Source organism: Pempheris klunzingeri, chromosome 3 (assembly GCF_042242105.1).
Source record: "Pempheris klunzingeri isolate RE-2024b chromosome 3, fPemKlu1.hap1, whole genome shotgun sequence".
In the NCBI taxonomy this organism is placed as follows: Eukaryota; Metazoa; Chordata; class Actinopteri; order Acropomatiformes; family Pempheridae; genus Pempheris; species Pempheris klunzingeri.
This window is the reverse complement of record NC_092014.1, coordinates 9862313-9882785: the sequence shown is the minus strand read 5'-3', so window position 1 is coordinate 9882785 and position 20473 is coordinate 9862313. Positions and strand designations below refer to the sequence as shown.

General features: G+C 41.2%; 1 protein-coding gene across 4 annotated transcripts in view; it reads right to left on the bottom strand.

Annotated features, from left to right (window-relative positions):
* gab1 (GRB2-associated binding protein 1) overlaps positions 1 to 20473 on the bottom strand; it is a 53628-nt gene that overhangs the window by 18056 nt on the left and 15099 nt on the right. For all 4 annotated transcript variants that reach the window (XM_070856458.1, XM_070856461.1, XM_070856459.1 and 1 more), the window contains 2 exons: positions 1019 to 1147; positions 267 to 432 (listed from right to left, as the gene is read on the bottom strand). In XM_070856458.1, the coding sequence (XP_070712559.1) occupies positions 267 to 432; positions 1019 to 1147 (295 nt within the window). The remainder of the gene's footprint in view (positions 1 to 266; positions 433 to 1018; positions 1148 to 20473) is intronic.

Here is a 20473-nt window from a genome sequence, read left to right as displayed (position 1 = left end):
TCAAAGCTGTTTGTCTTCACATGTATGCCACTACGTCTAACACTACTACTGACCTCAATTTGGGTTTGTTCTATAAAATAACATCCTTTACGCATGAAACAGTTTTTTCTGAGATATGTTGTAAAATAGCACATGTAAAATGCAGGGTATGTGAGTGAGGAATTTGTCCTGGTGAAGTAAAACTTCCATCCCTGTGATCTAAACTGGGCCTTAACAGGTTGAAGCAATACTGATGGTGTCTTTAACTGTAAAATGCCAGTCCTTACCGTCATCAGTGGGGTTAAAACCACAGATGTCACAGATGCAGCGAACCCACTTATTCATCTCCTCTTCGGAGTCAGCCACCAGGTAGAAGACACGGTCAATGGTCTTGATGTCGAATATGAAGCTGTGCTCCAAGTCCTTCTTGTTAAACGTCAGCCCAGCGTCCACCTGAAGGGGCAACAAACAAGTCTTGGTTACATGAATGAATGTTTAGTAGAGCTGAAATAATTAGTTGACTGACCAATTAGATGACTGGAAGAAAACGTGCAGTTTTGATTAAGTGATTCATCATTTAGGTGATTTTTCAAGCAAAACATTCCCTTCTCAATTGTGAGAGTTTATTAAATCCTCTACATTATATATTAGTTAACTTTTCATTAGATAGGACAGCTTAAGAGTGAAGGGAAATACAGGTGTGAGAGAGGGAGATGGTACGCAGCAGAGGACCACAGGCCAAGCTAGCGAGCTATCTAAAGACGTTGGCTTTAGAAAATCGTGACTGGCATTTTCACTATTTTCTGACATTTTATGAACCAAACCACTTAATCAAAGTGAAATTACGTCCAAGTATGTTAAACAGCCATCAGCCACTATAGGAGCCAAGGACAACTTTTCATTTCAGTAGTTCAGTTCAGTCAGTACAGTTGCACTACAACTGTGCACATAGGTAGGGATGGAGGGAAAAAAATGATTTTGATTACTATTATCAAAATCAAAAGCTCAATACAAGGTTAATAGTTATGAGGAATCGTACCTGCTCACATAAGTTGAGATCAATCACGCGGATAGGCTTCTTGGCATGGTCATTCTTGTAGTACTCCAACACGTCTGGGTCGCCTGTCAGACGGCCACTGCGAAGAACAAACCACCGCTTCTTCCATGCCTGCAGGGTGAGCACAGAAATGATGCCAAAGGTTATATGTGTATTCTCACAATGGCTGCTCCATTCCTAACTGACCGCAGGCTAGCCAAATGCTTTATTTTTCCAGTTTAGCCGATGTGTCCTAGCATAGCTCGTGTCTGTGTGTTCATTCTCCACCAGCTGCACTGCCCTCACTGAAGAATACTCAGAGCCAGAGGGAAGAGGCCCGCAACCAGAAATATGTGTGTCTGGGAAAACCAGAACAAAAGCCACATAGTTTGGTCTAGCACCCTGATTGGGATGAATAACTAAATCTATAAAGAGAAACAGGCAATTAGGTCTTTTCTTTAAAAAGTGTTTCATTGTTTGTGAGAAAAAGGCACCACAGCGCAGACAGAAGAGCCAAGCATAGAAGACAGGACAGAGAAAAAAAGAGATGTAAGTGGATTTATGACTTCACTTGGTACACATAGATAAAAAGGACAGTTCAGTAAAAAAATTACATATCTTATTCTTATATAGGCTAATGTAATACATTAGTTAATTTGTTACTGTGGCCATGCTGAAGGAACATTATCAAAATCCCCCTGTGCCATCATAACTCAAAGTACAGAGCTATTTTACTGGCAGAGTAAAAACAAACCATACAGATTCATGCATAAAAGTCATATCATGAGTTGCTATTTAAGAGATAAGAGGTCAGTGAGAGAGAAATGCCCCTTCTGGCCTTAAAAACAAATACAAGGCCAGAGGCTGAACAATTTTGGCACTACACTGGCACTGTGCCGTTCCTAATGGTGTTTGCAGTTTTATTTAGAGAACACATCCAGCAGTGTGTAGCTGTGTTTCATTTAAATGTAGATTCATGGAGGTCGTGAACTCTTGATTTTGCTGAGTCATGGCAGTTAGGCTGTTTTGTTTTAGGGCTCAAAATAATCTCTCTTGCAAGATTTGTCTGAGCAATAGCTGGATTTTACCATAAGATGAGGGATTTATCCAAATACAATTTACTTCCTTTCATTGCTTTAGCAAAGGCAAGTGTGTATGGACACTTTGTACACGTTTCACTAAACAAATAGTGTTGTAGTAAAAAAAAAAAAAAAAAAAAGGGAGGGGGGAAATGTGATGATAAACTGAGTACCAGAAACTTTCCCAGTGCTGTTAAAATGTGAGTTTGAAAAGGTAGATAAGGCCCAGAAGACAAACAACCACCACTGAGATGAGACAGTTCAGGAAGCATACCAACAGAGTGTCAGGAATGCAAACTAAAGCTTTGTTGTTGTTGTTTTGGGGGAAGATTTTGACCGTATTAATGATGCTGAGGGCTTGGGGTTTTTCATCCCCTAGCTGTTTTTCCATCTACAGGGTGTCCTTTGTTAGCCGGCCAAGCCCCACACTGAGACAGCATGAAGAGCATCAGACCTTTCCCTCCACAAACAGAATGAAGAAATAAGCAGACCTGAAAAGCCCCTGGATTTTCAGGCACTCGGACATGCAGGAAACACATGGACAAAACACTACAACACTGAGAAACACGCAAAAACAAAATACTAGTTACAGCCCACACTGACATATTGCACTCACAAATGCAGCACGTTTAACACAATGTAATTCAAAAGGACTGCATTATATAATCACAAACACACCCACGTAGTCCAAATGAGGCTTAAACCTATTAAACCTAACATCCTTTGAGGCAGGCCCACTTAAATACCAAATTTGACTGTTAACGCTAAAGCAAATGTGCAAAAACAACACTGATGTGTCTGCGTTGTGTTGGTCGGACAAAGGCAGTGGGTGTGGAGAGGGAACCTCTCTCTCTGGCACATGACAAAGCAATCTTGGGTCAAGTTACCCTGTGGGGAACAGAAGGACCAAGAGCTTAGGTTACAGTGAGGCCAGGCCCGCCCAGGGTGAGAGTGTTGACAACTGGGTAAGTTGTACTTGCTGAAGAAAGAGGCGTGAGTGTGTCCTGATTAAAGTGAGACCTGTTTAATAAAACTGCTCAACAGTCATGGAGTAGGAGTTCCTTTTAAAATTCATGAGGAAGAAAAAAAAAAACAGGTCACTTACAGCTAAGAGATAAAAAAGACAGAGCAGAGAGCAAAGCTTTCACAGGTGTTGGATGAAACACTCAAACTGGAGACAGAAATCAGACACAAGACACACGGTTCTGATACCTCCCAATCAATGTGGAATTATAATGCTTTGATTTCAGAGATCTTCATTGATTTCGTTGAGTATATTATCACAGAGCCTGCCAGGTGATATATACAGTATTCAAACATGCATCATGCAGGTTTCTGCACAACTGAAAACCAAACTGCTCCAAGATCAGCACTTGATGGCACTGATACCCAGAGGTCAGATACTGAGGTCATAAAAATGTGCCACTATAAAGGGGGCTACAATGGAAAAAACACTGTATGAAAAACATACTGAATTTGGTACAATGTAAAAAAATTCAGTCAAGTACAAATCACATGAATTAAACAGAAAAGATAGAGTTCTCATCAAGAATACTACAAAGAAAAGATAAGTATAGCCAACAAAAATGAAGAAAAAAGATAAATATATAAAATGACCTACCACAAAAAAGTACAAGTACAAAATATGTAATGGGCCAAAATTAGAACATCAAGGAAATGATCAAAGAGATCAGAGAAAAGAGGATGTGTCACTAGCTGTTTACTGCTGGGACAGTCAGAATGTATTCACCACAGAATATTTGAGAATAAATAATATGATAAGAATTATTGAAAATGTAGAAACTCACAAACAAGAGTTAAAATTCAAAATCCCACAGTGAGAGGATGCTATGTCAGTGTCAATCACACTTAAAAGCAGTGGTTTGCCATTCAAAGAGGAGCAGCTCTGAGGAGAATCTGCACCCACCGTTTCTGCACAGCCATGTTAGCATGGTTACAGGCAGTAGTAGTTCTAGGACGACAAGCTGTGCGGTAGCTTGAGCATCTCTCCTCCATCTGTGGGCTTTCACACAGCTTTCCACATGCACAATTATATACACTTGTGCCGTTTTGTACTGCTGATTGTTCTACCCATTCAGCACCAGACACGTGCATAAAAATAAACAACTATATAAAGACATACCCAGAGTAAGAAGCAGTGTAACAAAATTCTTTAGTTCCCCGACGGGCAGGCTGACACAGCTAGTCTCACCTAATGTAAGTGGTGTCTTTTCATTAACATTCTTACAGATACTTTACATTTAAATGCACACAAGACATCAGCAAAGTGGGAGGAATCAGGTTAAGACACATAGTTAGAGAACATATTTAAATGCACAGCAATACCCAATTCACTGTAAAACCCACATTTACATGTAACTGTTCAGTAATCGGATTTCCCCTCTAACACCCGTCATATTTTTGAATCAATGCAGGCAAAGTGTATTAGTGGTATGCAGTGCAGCCTGAAGTGTTCTTTTTTTTTTTGTTAGAGAATTTGGAGTGACAGTGCAGCTGGAGAACACACAGACACACAGCTGGTTCCTAATGTGTGAATGTGTATGAATTTAAAACTCTACAGTTAACCTGAGGGCACTGACTTATATAGAATAATCTATTTTAATGTTTGTTTCACTTTTAGTTGGACTTTGGATTTAGTTATCTTGGATACAAGGATGCACTGCTACAAGTTATCAATCATCTTCTGCACCCGCATTTAGCTAAGCTAAATTTGGCTGCTTGTTTCTTTATTTATTGTGTCAAGTTAGTGGTTTATATTTTGTTTTCTTAAGATGTTTATACTGCTCTTTTTTAAGTACTTATATTTTATTTATTTATTATTTATTTATTGTGGATTATAACCGGGACCTGAGTGCGAAACGTCGTACCATCTTGTGTAAATGTGTGATGGTATGACAATAAAGTTCCTTGAATTCTTGAATCTTTGAATCTTTTAATCCCTCTTTTTTGCTATCACAGCAATATTTTCACTTAGAGAAAAGTGTCATGCATGTGCGCCAATGTGTCAGATTTGTTTGAAACCTGCTTATGTGGCCAAGAAATCAGGCTTCTCAGGCTTCAGGGTTTCTCATTGTGAACTTGGTGAATTGTTTACATGGCCTTACAAGACCCAACATCTCTGAGAATGAATGGGCTGAAAGAAACACATCAACTGTACCAACTTACACTCTCTTACTTTCCACAATTAAAAACATATGCCAGCAGAATCATTTGACATATGATGCATCACAAAAAAAGTCTACACATCCCATTAAGTGTGAGTAAACATGCTGGTCTGGTCTGAGTTATGTCATTTCATCTTCAGAGTACTCTGAAGCCAATGCCAAAACACACACTGGAGCAGTGTGACTAGATTACCTTTACCAAATACTGAGTAGTTGCCCAGCATTTACATACCTCTTCTCAAGGCTCATGAAGAACATGATGAGGCCTCTAGTCCTGCTTTTTGTTTTGTATATTCCATTGTAGCCAGTATTGCGTTGAATTAATGGCTAGATCCCAACTTGTCCGAGCCAGATTGCAGTACTGAATGACAGCAGGATACATATGCATCCATTCCAGTCTTTGTTAAAACGGCAACAGACTCTAAAAGATTCAGCTCAGTCAACAATCAGAGCCCACTTCAGCTTGCTGGAGTCTAGTGTTCACTGCCCCAGGGTTGGGAATGGGACGGCATGGGACGGTACTGGACTAGAATGGGGAGGGCCCCCCTAGCATGGCAGCTGTCCCCAACAGCCCTTCTCTGTCCCCCTCCCCCCTTTTTCTTAATGTAGTGGTGTCTTCTGATAGGGTGGGACACAGGAAGACACCCTCTATTCGCCCACCCAGGTCCTACAGCCCATGGGGGCCAGACAGAGAGGGCATTGAGGGTCTGACTAAGACGATGATCAGGGGAAGGGAGGGTGGGAGGGTTGAGAGGAGATGCCAACTGAGTGGAGTCACGCTGCCGTCAGAGGCCTCCTGACCCTACATCACTAGAGCATGACAAAGGCAAAGGTGAGGGAGAGAAGTAGGTAAAGTGCGCAACGAGGGAGAAGAAAAACGCAAAGAGGGACGGTTTAATGTCGTTTCAGTGATAAATAATGGAGTAAGGACACGACAGAAGACGGATCAGCTGCATTGTCCAACACCAACCTCTGCATCTACAGGGGGTGGAGACAACCATATGTACCGCAGTGGAATCTAATGCAAACCAGTTCAAAAGCCCTCAAGTACAGTGGTTTTGTTGCAAGTTATCATCAAAGCTTCTGGTACTTTTTTTACTCAAGCTTACTTACCGCCAGTCCCCCACTAGTAATGAACCAATACACTGTGCAGCCAGAGCACGTCTCATTTTATCCAGCTTAATTTCTGTCTTAAGGTTGGCCACTAAGTTCTCACAATAGATGGGCACAAATAAACATATCAAACATGTCTGATCACAATCCAGAAGGCCTGCACAATATCAGAAGCACAGGGCCATTAAACAGAGATGCAATAACAGTCTCAGAAGAAAGTTTAGTCCAGAATGACACTGCTAATATTAAGTTTTATGGAGGAAAGAATTATAAGAGAAAATCAGTTGTTCTGTCACTTTTTCCAACACAGTACATCCACAGAAAACAATCACTTTCAAAATGTCTAGTAATAGTTCGACATTTTTGGGAAATATGCTTATTAACTTGCTTAAATAAAGGATGCTGAGCAGTCTTCAGCCAGCAGCAAGCCCAGAAATAGTCCTGCACATAACCCCTCAAAAATGTCAGTTTCTTGCCAAATTTATCAATCTCTTCACTAATACAGAGAAGTACAGTGAATGTGAATTAGAATAGTTGTTGCATTATTTCTTTTAGACACCGACATCAATAGAGATATTATCCTCAAAGCCATCTGTCTATTCTTCGACAAATCTCATCTATTACAGCTCCGTAGCTTTTGCTTGTGAAACATTTCAGTGTTTTGTTCCTGTTGCCAGTTATGAAGAATGAAATGAGCCACAGCAAATTCCCAAATCAGACTGGGAAAAGTCTTGTCTTGGTACCATGCCAGGCCAAAATCCATTCTAGGAGAAGAGGAGAAATGAATGAGACTATACGGCACCACTGTGTGTTGATGAAAGACATGACATGGCTCCCAAATGCAGTAAGATATGAACAAATAGGCAGCGGAAATGAGCTCTACGCTTTAGCCTGCAGCTGCTAAAAATAAAAGTGTGTGGCCAAATCAGTCTCCTATTACAAGAGTTTGATCTAATTTATTAGTCTGGATATGTGAAACTAGTTGCTAGTGAACCCTCCTGCCAGTGCTGCTCAAGCTTCCCCAACTTTTACTGCGCTTAAAAGGCTAATTGTGCTTCATGGTTTAGATAGCGTAATGCAGCCTAAAAAGCCTTTAAGTGCACTAATTGCTAATGTGAATGTACTGTCATCACAGGCTGTTAAACTGCGTACTTAAACTCATCCTCCATATCTCTAAAAGGAAATGATACCAAGACGGGCCTCTGGATTTCTATATTTCTGCAGCAGCAGCAGCAGCAGCGGTTGAGACATTACACAAGACTGTCCCTTGAGGACATGCACAGGTGAGCTGTTCTTTTGCCACCAGTGTTGTCATTTGTGCTTTAACTGGTTCATGTGTGCCAGCAGGTGTTAATGCAGGCCCAACACACACCTGCTTTGCACATAAAACTCAATGGAGCAGTTTGTAAGGACATTACATAGATTGCCAACACTTTATCTTAACTCTCAGACTCACTCTCACTGTGAAACAGCAAAGGTTTAGTGCTTCAAATGTACTGCATTGGCAAAGCTACACTCAACCCTATGACCTATGACTTTGTAGATCGCAGTGTCTCTGGTATGTGCTAAATGGGCACACAATCAAGAAATCTGGACCGAAAAATGCAAACACACTTCCAATCTACTGTCCTGCCTTTGAGTAACGCTCCACTCATCAACTGACTATCCACCAAGTTTGGAGGGTCTTGTGCAGTTTTAGTCCTCAAAATCATAAAAAAACAACCACATATGCGTGGCTTTAAGTGTGTGGCATCATGAGTCCAACCACACTTTATATTATATTTCAAAAGGACATTATCTATCATATGTGTGTGTGTTGGACCAATGTCAACTATTCTCCATATTCTATGCATACCATACCGTGCCAAAAGTTGTGTATTCATATACATGTTGTGTATTCAACATGTCTCAATAAAACAGTTAAATAACTAAAAATTGTATATACCATAACATGAAACTAAAACTTTGGCACACTCTGGGTGGAGAATCTGTGTGTGACTGTCAGCATTGCAGTTGCCAGGCGGGAGAAGACAAAAGACACTCAAATCACACAATACAAGGCTAAATGCTTATGTAGGAAAATGTGTAGCACATTAGGGAGCACTGTGTAAGGGCCTGTGCTGTGTATCAGTGCAAGTACATGATGTATTAGACTTGGCTATGTGTCTTGAAAGTCATTTTAAGTGCTAACTTGACTTGCCTAGTTAGCACAAAAACTGATTGGAAAGGGGTAAGTATCATTATTGTGCACTCTCAAGAGGAATCAGCATCACAAGGCACTCAAACAGCAACATTACAAAAGGATAACAAACATCCCAACAACGTGGTGGATGTAAATACAACAATTTTACCTGGTGCCTTATTCATCTCATCCAAAGTAAATCTCTGTCTTGGTAGCATTAGCTGAGCTTTCTCCAGTTCACCCATTAAGTGTTAGCTTTAGCTTAGCTCACGGACTCTAGATGCATAGTTAGCACTTAGCAGCATGAGAGTGGCCGGGCCATCTGTCCTATCTGAGTGGGCTGTGGGTAAATGACCTGCACCCCAGCTGCACTGACTCATCCTGACTAGGACAGCTTCTCTGTTTGTTCCTCACAAAAACACAGTGCAAGAGATGGAGCGAGGGAGAGACAGGGCACAGAATGAGCACAGGGTGAAGACGGGGGAGAGAAGGTCAACATTTTGGTGATAACAGAACAAATTAGTATGTGCTATTGTTTAATTTGCCAGAAATCACCATCATATTACAGTTTATGGACACACACAAAACAGAGCACCTTTTATGGCAAGCTGATATGGCGTTAAACAAAAAAAATCTCTCTTGCATCGGCTTCATACTCAGTTTATCTCGCTCAAGCAGGAAATTAAACGTATAACAGTCACCAGCGTGTCAGTATCTATGTGTGCACTCTTCAGGGCAGTCTCATTAGAGGGAATAAGGACACTTGAAGCGAGGTGACAAAAATGTAAATGAAGCATCAGGTGCTGTAATCTTACTCAGCGTTCATGTGGGAAAATATGCATGAAGTTCATTACTTAGTGCTATATAATGGCAATTTCTTCAGTTCACAATTGTAGACTGGCTTCAGTTGTAAACATTTAGGAATGTCATGTACCTGAACAAATGCTTCTTCAAATGTCAATATGGATAAAAGGATATGGAAATTTTTATGAGGCCTAGAAACAAATTCACCCCATCTTTTCCTTTGTGCTGCCGAATGCTGGCAGTCATGTCTCAAGTTTGGACATACAGATGGTTTGGGGGAGACAAAAATCAAGGAATGAATTTGACAGAGTGCATGTAACATTTTGAATAATTTGAGCAAATACCTGAATATTAAATACTTGCATTCACTGACGCAGAAGGGCAACAAACCTACAAAATATTTCCATGACACTGCAATCTGACACAAATGCAGTAAACAAATACGCAATCTTGTGGACCACAGTGCTTCCCTAAGCTTCACTATCGGGACCCTAGGACTATGCTGAACAAAGGCTGTTCTAAGAAAGGAGTGTCAAGAGCGTCAGAGGTTTTGGCGCTCATGGCCTTGGTGACGAGGTCTGCAGAAGGAGAAGGAGCGGCGGGACAAAAGCTCCTCTATGCTTAGTGCCGCAACTTGTATAAATCAGTCTTTGTTAGCGAGACATGACTGGGATTCTTGCTAAACAGCTATTTTTACATCCTTGAGCGCCAGAGAGGGCAGTTAACGTCCAAGTAAGAGTGCATGGCCTTTGGCTAAGTGAGGCTGTTCGGCAAACGTCATCAGCCCTCCGCCTACTGGGAGGAGAGGGGACTTCCATGAAAGATGTACATGCCTGAGGTCCAGCATCCTGGACAGTGGTTAATAGTCAGCCAATTCTACCACCACGTTCTGACCTCAGGGTAAACACTCCGTTCAGTTGAAATCACTGTTACGCATGATGGCGTCCTGTTAGATAAAGCAAAGCAGTGCTCCACCTGTCAGGAACATCCGTGGTAGGTGGGAAGCGCAATATTCTGTTTTTCATTAACACCACCTTAACAAACATGCTGATCCATTGCTGCAATTTTAGGCGGTTAGTCATAAGCGGTGCACGCGGCACCAGCTTTGGGTAACCAGCTGGAGGCAGACGGGTTACGATGAGGCAAACATCATGGGAGTAAAGTAAAAAAAACAAGTACAATTTAATGTTTTCCAATATGTTGTCATTATGAAAAGAGCCAAAATGAAGACTGTGAGCAAACTGCTCGATAACTGTAAATAAATCATTTAAACAGCATTTGCATGGCAGAGATTTTGTCCTAAGCCTTTGATCCATCATAGTGATCACTGTAATCATGATCACCTGTCTGTGAATAGCCCCTCCTCTCCATCCACCTGGGGTATGATCGTTTCCCCCACCCCTCAATAATGTAATGATTTCAAACATTTTTATGCTCACCAATTTCCAACGCAAGGGTGAACCTCGACAACATCTAACAAGAATGCACTGCCAGTATAAATCTGGGATCAAAGGAGAGAGAATCACTGCTTGTTGGGTCGTGAAAAGACTGGATAACCTGCTAGTTTTGTCAAGATGGCGAGGTATAGGTTACATAACCCGTGATCTTATCTTTGTAATATTTCAAATTTGAAGTGACACTGGGGTGAGCAGGGTATGCACTCTCCAAAGAGAAGTAAACGGCAAACACTAGTAGCTTCCAGCTGTCTCTCAAACTCTTGCGAGAAATTTGCAGTCTCACCAAAAGACTTCCTGTATGAGTTGCAACTTCAACCTTCATCCTACTTATTCTGCCGTAAAATATCTCCATTCAGTCCATTTCAGACATTAGGCACTGTGTACTAGTTTTCCTTGTTGCATACAATAATCCTGTTAGTTCACATTTAAAGTTAAAGTATACTAAACCTAAGCAGTGTAAATTGAGTTGACTTTTTAAAGATACAATGTCCTGCTTTCATTAAAGTCAAGAAATTGGAACCAAAATCAAATGAGAATTGATAAACAGATTTTGGTGAACTAGTAAACATTTGCAATGATGATTATTCCTATCTGGTGTAAAAATGTTCCAAAGACAGACACAAACACGCATGTGATTTTCAGGTAAAAGTTTTCCAGTTATCTTGCATGGCCAACTTTCTTTTTCAAACACCAACCATCATCACCAAGACTGAGACAATGCACCACAAAGCTCAACATGATTTTTTAAAAAAAAGAGACCATTCAATATTACCATAAATGTTGATAAAGTTTTTTCAGAGCTCCGGTGAAAAACAGTGAGCCTACCTTGCAAGTTGTACATCCATAGGTGCCGTTTTCATTCTATGTCTTGTCTTATTTCTGAGAAAGCAAGTGTGTTGTTTTTGTTGTTATTTGCCCCTTCTGGCTTTATCATGTGCTGCAGTGTGTGTGAGGGTCTGTAGGTTGTGACCTCTCCCTCCTCTTACTTCCTGTTGTATGTAATCAGGGCGTCCCAGACCCTCTTAACTGCCACTGCTAAAGCAGAGGGGGTGTGACTAGGTGCAGACTAGAAGCCGTGCGTTAAGTGTACAAAAATGAAGTGGGAGTGCAACCCCGTATATAACAGTGGAATGATTTGTTTTACCAAGAAAATGATGAGATGCTGTGGCTCTGCCTGACTCAGCTCTTAGACTGAAGAGCATGGATCAACATGAGGGATAGCCCAAATCTTTCTCAAAGGGCTTCACAATCTGCACAGCATATAATACCCTCTATTCTTAGACCCTCGATTACTGTTGCAAGATAAACATCAAATGATTACCTGGACTGTCTGACAACTGCCTTTCTCTCCCTAAATAACATTGATTTAGAATGATCTTTCACTGTGTTATGCCCTTGTCGAAATCCTGTTTCAAGAGGAAATACATCACATTAAGGATGCAAAGACAGAATTTCAGGGGGGCCTTAAACCACTCTCTTCTTAACACTCACGCTGCTTGTCTTAATGGTTTTAGGCAGCCCTGTCCCCAGGTTAGCAGGGGACAGGGCTGCCTTTCTAAATTGCAGTGAAATGTTCCTTTCTAAAATTCCATTTCTAATCGAAGGTCTGTGCAGAGCTCATAATCACTCTCCTTGTATTTCTCTTTCTAGGGTTGCATCTGAAGCCTCCATCCTCTTCCCTGGATGTGAACCTCCCTCTGCTTCCTGTGGAGACTTAATGATTCTGTTCCCCATCTGCACTCTCAATAAAAAAAGGTCAGAGATGCCACAGCATGGACAGCTTCCTCTACATGCCTGTTTCACAAAAGCTCTCCCTTGGCAGCCCACTGACCCCAGACACTTCTGCTAATGCTGCAGAGATAGCTAGTCAGTGACTGGAGGGCTTTTAAGTCAAGAGATAAGAAGGGCTTACAGAGTGCGTGTAAAAATGTAAAGCTCTTACCCAGATTTCCACCCAATACAGAGGCACTACTTTGCAATCCAGTCCTCTGCTTTGTATTCTATCTTAGCCTGCAGGTTTGACGTACTCATTTCAACATTTCAGTGACTTATCAACTACATGGTGGAGGTACTGATGTGCTTTTCATTATGTTGTTCTGTAATAACACAATGCACACTCTTCAGCAAAAAAAACATCGCCCTAAGGAAACTAAGACATGCATGAGAGCTTTGCAGTCTGCACCATTCTGCATAAACAGAACTACTTTTAACTACTTTTTAACCCTGATAAACATCAGTCATGAGCTCTAAACAACAGAGGTGTAGATTAGCAGTTATTCTATAAAATCAACGAGTCAAATCAGCCATGATTTGAACATCTAATTTAAAGTTTAATTCAAATATAATGCTCCAATAATGATTTATCACAAGTGGGGAAACAGCAAACCATTATTAAAGTATATGGTTATACTGAATCCAGGAAAACAACTGACAAAGATTGTCCAGATAAACCATTTAGTAGGAAATATAAAAGTCTCCTTCCACCCATAATAGGATTGTGGATGAAGACAGCAGAGGAAATTATCACAGAGAAATAGGGTGAGAACAAGCTAAAGATAGGACCACCAAGATAGGCAAAAAACTGAAGTAACAGCAGCACTGGCTTAGGTGTCCCTGTGTGTGTCCTATTGAACCCTTACATGTCCATCTTAGACACACCCACAACAGAAATTGTGACTCCCAGCTGGTTCTGAACTTATCAATTATCATCCGTGTCCACAGCACAGCGCTGCTCCCATGCGACAGTCAACCTCTTCATTTCACTCCTCTCCAAGAGAAAACAAGAACAAATCTTTGTTAAACTGAAACATCACATCCTTGCTTTGTGTGCAAGCGCCCCATCTTCCCACACAGGTCAGAAACACAACAGCGAGAATCTCAAGTCTCAATTCTTCCAGAAGAACCAAAGCTCAGGATACAGAATTCCTCAGAAACTAGACATCCATTTTAATGGGCTGCAAAAGATTAACCTTACATTAACACTCCAAGGCCTTAAATGCTGTATGTGCTCTTATTTATCGATGTTTTGAGTGTATGTTTTGCAAACATTATCACCCGAATCATGAGGAAAGCACAAACACACAGGTAGTTAAGGATTTTAAAGGACTGTCAGCAATTTTTGAAGAAAATGATGCTTCGTTCTGTGGCTGTCAGTGTTATTGGGGTCATTTCAGTCCTGAAACAGTTTTGCGCATAATTCATGGCTCTACTTGGATCTAGTTGAATCATAGCGCAGAATGGGTGGACAACATGGACAAAATTAATATAGCAATAATTATCAGAATTATCTTGATGTAGATAACGGACGGTACCAGGTGAAACGTACTCATGTCCATGGAGTCAAATGGCTTTTTAGTATTTTACAAGATCATAATTCTATGATTTTTTTAATATAATAATGTATTTTCTTCACAAGACTAACTCATGAGAGGTATGAACCACAATGTCAGAAATTTCCTAAAGATATGATTATATCAAACTACATAAATGTAAATGAATTACTGAATTATTCCAAAACTAGATAGCCAGTTAATGGGTTTCAGTGCAGACACTGGTAGGATTGGGCTGACGTAAACATTTTCAAACCAGTTTCATGTTAAGCCTAAGATCGGACTGGAGTGGTTCACTACGATGAGAGTGTAGCTGCCATACAATTAGGGCAACTGACAACCATTCAACTTAACCTTTCTTCTTTCACACCAAAGTTTGCCACACAAAAAAAAATGATGCTGAACTTTAGAAAGAACTAGGAGTCAGGCCCACAGGAGGCAATCAGCAGGGCCATGAAGAGAAGGGAAGTAGGCAGCTGGTGTCTGGTCCACCCAGCTGATCGGTTGCCTCAGAGGCTAACGCAACAGGGCAGACGTTAGCGTCTGTCATGTGTACACAGCATATAAAGTCTATTCAGGTAACAACAGAGGATTTATTGGATAAAACAAGGGGGGATTTATTGGATAAAACCCTTGTAGGAAGTGTCATCCTGTCGGTTTGTCTTCTTGTTTGTTAGTTTGTTTATCCGGTAAAATCCTCTTGAGCTAGTTCAGCGCCGTTGTGAAAGGTTGCTGATGTAGGCTACTTTTTTATTTGTCAGAAAGTCTCATAATGACAAACGCTGGTTCAGTTGGTCCACATAAAATCCAGGTGAAGCTTACACCAGACCTGCAAAACCAGAAACCAACCCAACCCTAGATACTGGTGTAGCAGTGCGAGCCACCACCACCCTTTGTACAGGCTACAAGGCCAAAAAATGCGCTCCAAATACCAAAAAGCAGAGCAGTTGTTTTATGCAGCTGGGTATATATTATGAAGGTAGCACTTGTGCATTCCTACTCTGCTAGAAATAAACTGGTGAGCTGACATCTGCTGTGTAATGTAAAGACAGTGTACTAGTGTGCCTGTTGTTTGTGCGCGATAAATATAGTCCACTTCATGCCCAGTTGTGTTAACACTCTGATATTACAAAATGCTTAAGTCAGAAATTGAGGGAAACTTTTTCGAACACCAACGCTCGGCAGCTGTGTCTACATTAAGAGCTTCTCCTGAGAGTGTAGGATGCATCAACATGCTCACATCCTATATGCATGCTCATCAGCATTGTATTGATCCATAAGCAGCACTCATGATCAAAACAAGCCAGTTCTCTCCCTTCATCATCATCTACACAATCGCTCACTCTCTCCCTCAGTTTACCATCCCACAGTCGCTCCTTTCATGTGCAGCTGTGAAATTCTCACCCAGCCAGGCGCCATCTGACCCCAGCCCTAACAATCTACGGTAACCATCCAAAGAACACAGACCTTGGTAGTCATACTGCTATCTTTGCAAACAGCGCACACAAAGACCAACATTCTCATGACAGACCGTCTGAACGTAAAACAGGTGTTCTTCATTTATGGGCTTTCACAGGTGACCTAATAACAAGACAATGTCAGAATCTTTCAGTCTATTTTACATCAAAAACTAAATATTCTGGCTGAGATCAGAAACCACAACCTCCCAGTCATTAGATCTAATACACAGAGCACATTCTACATAAATTAAACAGGGTTAAACTTTTAAAAGTTTATCAGATTTTCCACAAAAGACTAAATAATATCTGCAGAGGAACTGGTGATGCTTACCGAAGATTTCAATAGCAGGTATTATATTCTCCACCAGTTCTATGGTCCTTTGTACTTATTCCATAAAGCCCAGGACCACTGTTCTGCTTTTACTCCAGTGTCTTGGATAGGCAACTGTGCTGTCGTTGTTTTACTAACTCTTCCTCGTAGGGCGGGGACAGGAACTCTCAGTCAAGTAATCATTCCATATCATTCATTAGAGTATCCACAGACAGAGGGAGGGTAAGACATAGAGACGGAGAGAGAGAGAGAAGGTGGGGAAGATGTAACAGACGTGTGCGTGAGGAAGTGAAGGACCGATCAGTTGTTGTACGCTGTGGCTGACTGCGGTGGGTCTTGTTGGTTTTCAAAAGACAATTTTCCACCAACCACATTTGACATTTGCCACCTCCAATAACAATAAGCCCCTCTCCCAAAAACACACCTACCCCCTGGCCTTACTACACAGCTTTCAGACAGGTTAGGTTCAGACTTAAACCGTGCTCACGAGGTAAAGCATTAACTCCCAGGAGGAGGTTTAAACATTAACACAACTTCACATCATGTGTGACTGAGGGAGCACAGGAGCGTCAGGAGTTGCGTATAATGTAGGAAACTGTGCAGCGCTCACAGTATTAGCTTTTTCATCAAAACTTAACCAACTACCTCTTACTATGTTTTCCAGGAAACATGGGGCTTTGTGAAACAGAGAAAAGGAGAGAAAAAACACACACAAGGCAAAATAACATCCCTTAGTGGAAGTTTCCACTTTGTTAGCGCTTTTTATCTTCCTGGTCATCTGTTCCTAACACACACTCTGGGCAAAAAGATTTCCTGTTTTGCCTCCTTTTGTCACTGTGGTTGTGTTTGGGGGTCGGTCGGGAGCTAACTTTAGAACCTCTTCTATATTAGCATTTACCTAATGCTGCAACAGCTAATGTCTCAAAAGTTGTCCAGAATTCAGACCCCCAAACAGGGTAACTTGACAGCGATAGCTTGTCTTTGGACACTCAGAATTGACTGAGGGGGATCCTATAAATGCTCAGCTGAAACAGTTACCATCTTTACTTCAAGTGGACAAAGCAGAGAGGGATTCTGCAGAATGGTTGACCTGTGTTGGAGGTCGTAATCCCTATTTGATGTTAAGTTGTGAGTGAAAGACTGGTCCTCTTTAGTCTGACATGATACTATGAAGCCTGCTGCATATATCCAGTGTAGATGCAGCAGCATTATTCTAGCTGCACTAAAACAGCAGTTAAATATCCTTGGCAACATCTGTCCCTGTTTGCCAGAATGAATAAGCTGTGATAGTCTGCAATGATGGGCAACTGTTCTGCCCCTGCCTCACCTGTGCGCCATGACAATATTTTGTGATATATAGGCCATAAAAACTGTATCCTCCTGTGTGCTATCTGCTACTAATAATAATTTGAGGGAAAACAGCAGCCACTGGCCATAAAAGTTTTAAAACATTTCTAATTTTGTAATATTTATATTTTATGCAACACAGTGGAGGAAATTTTGTGGCACTCATATGACTGATATAAGAGCTGTAGACTAGCTCATAAAGGGCTTTGGGAGAGACAATAAAGAAATAATATATACCTGCACACAGTCAGGTGCAGGAACATTGCAATAACCAAAAAATATACGGGCACAACAACCCAGCACTGAGGCTGGTGCTTTCCATCAAAATAAAGTGACATGATTGCATAATAAAAGTTTTGAGAGAATAAAAAGTTATTATGCTCAGAGAATTAATTTTGCTCTTTCAAGCAAATGTGACTTTTTTTTTTATTTAAATGCAATATTGCAAATATTTTGTATACTTGTAAAAACCTGACTATCCTTTGGAGCACTTGTTATTGTGATGGATAGTCATTCATACACTCCATTGTATCCATTCCGTTTAAGGCTGTTATTTTATGATCGCAGTTGTTTCTCAATGATTCACTAAAGGATTAATCGTGTTGTAACACTAAATCAAGGTGCAGCTATTGATGCTCTTGACAAACCGATGCCCAAAACAACACCAGCATTAAATTGGAGTTTGGGTTATGCAAAAGTCATCATGCTTCCACCCACTTCCTGTCTTCCATATTTTTGGTGTGACATCGCACCAAACAAACATCTCCATGCTGATGTTGAAGAATAATCATTTCATAGGTAAGTCTGTCTCAAACGCTCTGCTGACAGAAACAAGCCAACGATGTTTGTAAAATGCTCTTAACAACAGTATTCAAATGACTAAATAGAAAAACAGAATGCTAAACGACAAGCTCGCTGGTTATTAAAATGCAATCCATGGCTCATTACCTGGTTCTGAAGAGTCCAAGCTTTGCGCTGATAAAAAAGAGAAACATTTCGAGAGAAGCAAGGTAAGCAAGCTGCTGACCAGCCACTGTTGTCGAGTGAGTCTGACCACTTTCCTGCCTATCCTGCTGACTTCCCTCCCCTCCTCTTTACTCCGTAAAGTCTGCAACACCCTGCTCCAATAACCCCTGACCCGCAGGAAGTAGACACAATGGACTGAAAATAACACACCACCTCCCCTGGCAACAACTGCCCACCGCAACCCCCATTGCACAGCGCTTCTACACTACAGCACACCTACAATGCACCAGCCCAAGATAGGTGGGCAGAACCAAAAATATCAGCTACTATTCAACAAGTCGTGCCCACATGCCAAAACGTGCACCGGCTTTTGATTCACTCCTGCACATGCAGCCAGTGCAAAAATGTCAATCTATATAGATTCATATTGTGGTCCCTCTGAGATATTTTTACTATTAATGTTTCAATAAGAGCCGGAGTGGCACAGCCTTGCAGCTCTCAGTGAAGCAGAGGGTTTCACACTACAGCAGGTTGTGGGTTGAGTGGCAGACTCATGACGGTCCCACTGCTTCCTGTAGGGGGACCACTGCTTGGTGAGATGGATGACTTCTCCATAGTCAGGCCTGAAAAGCATCTGTGAGGTGATTGTGTGGGCGCATGTATGTTTATGTGTGAGTGTTTGGCTTATTTGTTCAATGAGGCCATCTTCAAATTAATTTTCTTCATATGTAGTATACACCGATGAAGCAACAAAAAGTGTAGTTTCCATATTTTAAGGCTTTTTGGTTACGATTCAGTAAGACAAAAAGAAGGCTGTATAATGGGTACCTTGTTAATACTGTGTTAGTCCACTCTTTGTGTGTGGGACTGCCCTAATCCTTATCCATGCAGTGAGCAGAAGCAGTCTAATCCAATCAGTCCAATGAAAATTATTCCAAATCACATTTAGTGGCCAGTGAGAGGTTGCCTTAGACATGATCTAATTAGCCCCTCTCTTGCTTGACTCCGTCCACTAGGAAATGGCTTGAGATGCCGCACTGAGATAAGGAAATGGACTCTGACACACACTTCACTTCTGTGTTACCAGTGGTGTTGCATTCAAAAAAGTGGCGCCTGGTTACTCAGCAAAACTGGAGATGAAATAAGATTCAAGTGCAATTTGGGTTCCGGGTTATTCCGGTCCATGAACATTTGAAATGATTCTATTAATAGGAATGTCAAAAGAGAGGGAATTAATGAATGCTGCTGTGAATACAGTTGCTGGAGAAATACACTTATTCTTAGTACTTGCATTAATCACGTTTTGCGTCCTGTTCTACGAGCTGAGCTTTTGAGCATGCAGAGGCTTGTTAAGTTAAAGACACACCTCCTTCTTCAGCTACTCATCTGAAACTGGTAGACACCTCCACTCTCTGTTGTCACATTCAGATGATACTGCTTCACTTTCAGTTGAAAGGGAATGTGCGTGGTGTGAACGCATACCTCAGAGGTTGTGTGCTGCATGTGTGTTCATGTGATTCCCATACAGTGATTCATGTTTGGTGAAGAATGTGTGGAATCTCTCGTACACATTCATTTTGAGCCACCAATACAGGCAGCAAAGGTAACAATGCAAAGTATTTTTCCAACGACCATTACAAAACAATGTCAGCGTTTTTAAAAAGTGTTCCTCTCTCTTTAGCTGTGGGTTGGCTTCTGTGGGTGTGGGTGCTTGCATGCCTGGAGATTTGTTCCGCTTGCACTCACTAGTACTCAGCTCACCTGCACTCACCATCTCTCGCGCACACAGCTTCTCTAAACAGGTTTAATTTCCTAACCTTTTCAGTCTATGCTGTAATGCCAATGAACAAATTTTTGTCAATTTTAATTGAAAAATGTATGTACTGTTGCCTGCAGAGAGGCCAACGGGTAAGTTTGATCCACAGTTACCACCGTTTTAACCATTATCCACATCCCTCTGTTTTATATCACAAAGCTCAAAACTGCACAAAATGAGCCTTCCTTTGTAATAATGACATCTACAATGATACACACACACACACACAACTGGAGTTCCATAATATATGTTTTTTGTGATGATTTTAATGAAATAGACAAAAAGCTAATACTCAGCCACTTGTTTTGAGCCATGTCCCTCATATTTTCTCTGCTAACAGCAAGACACAGAAATAGACTGCGGTGTCACAGCAGCAGTTTGAGTAACTA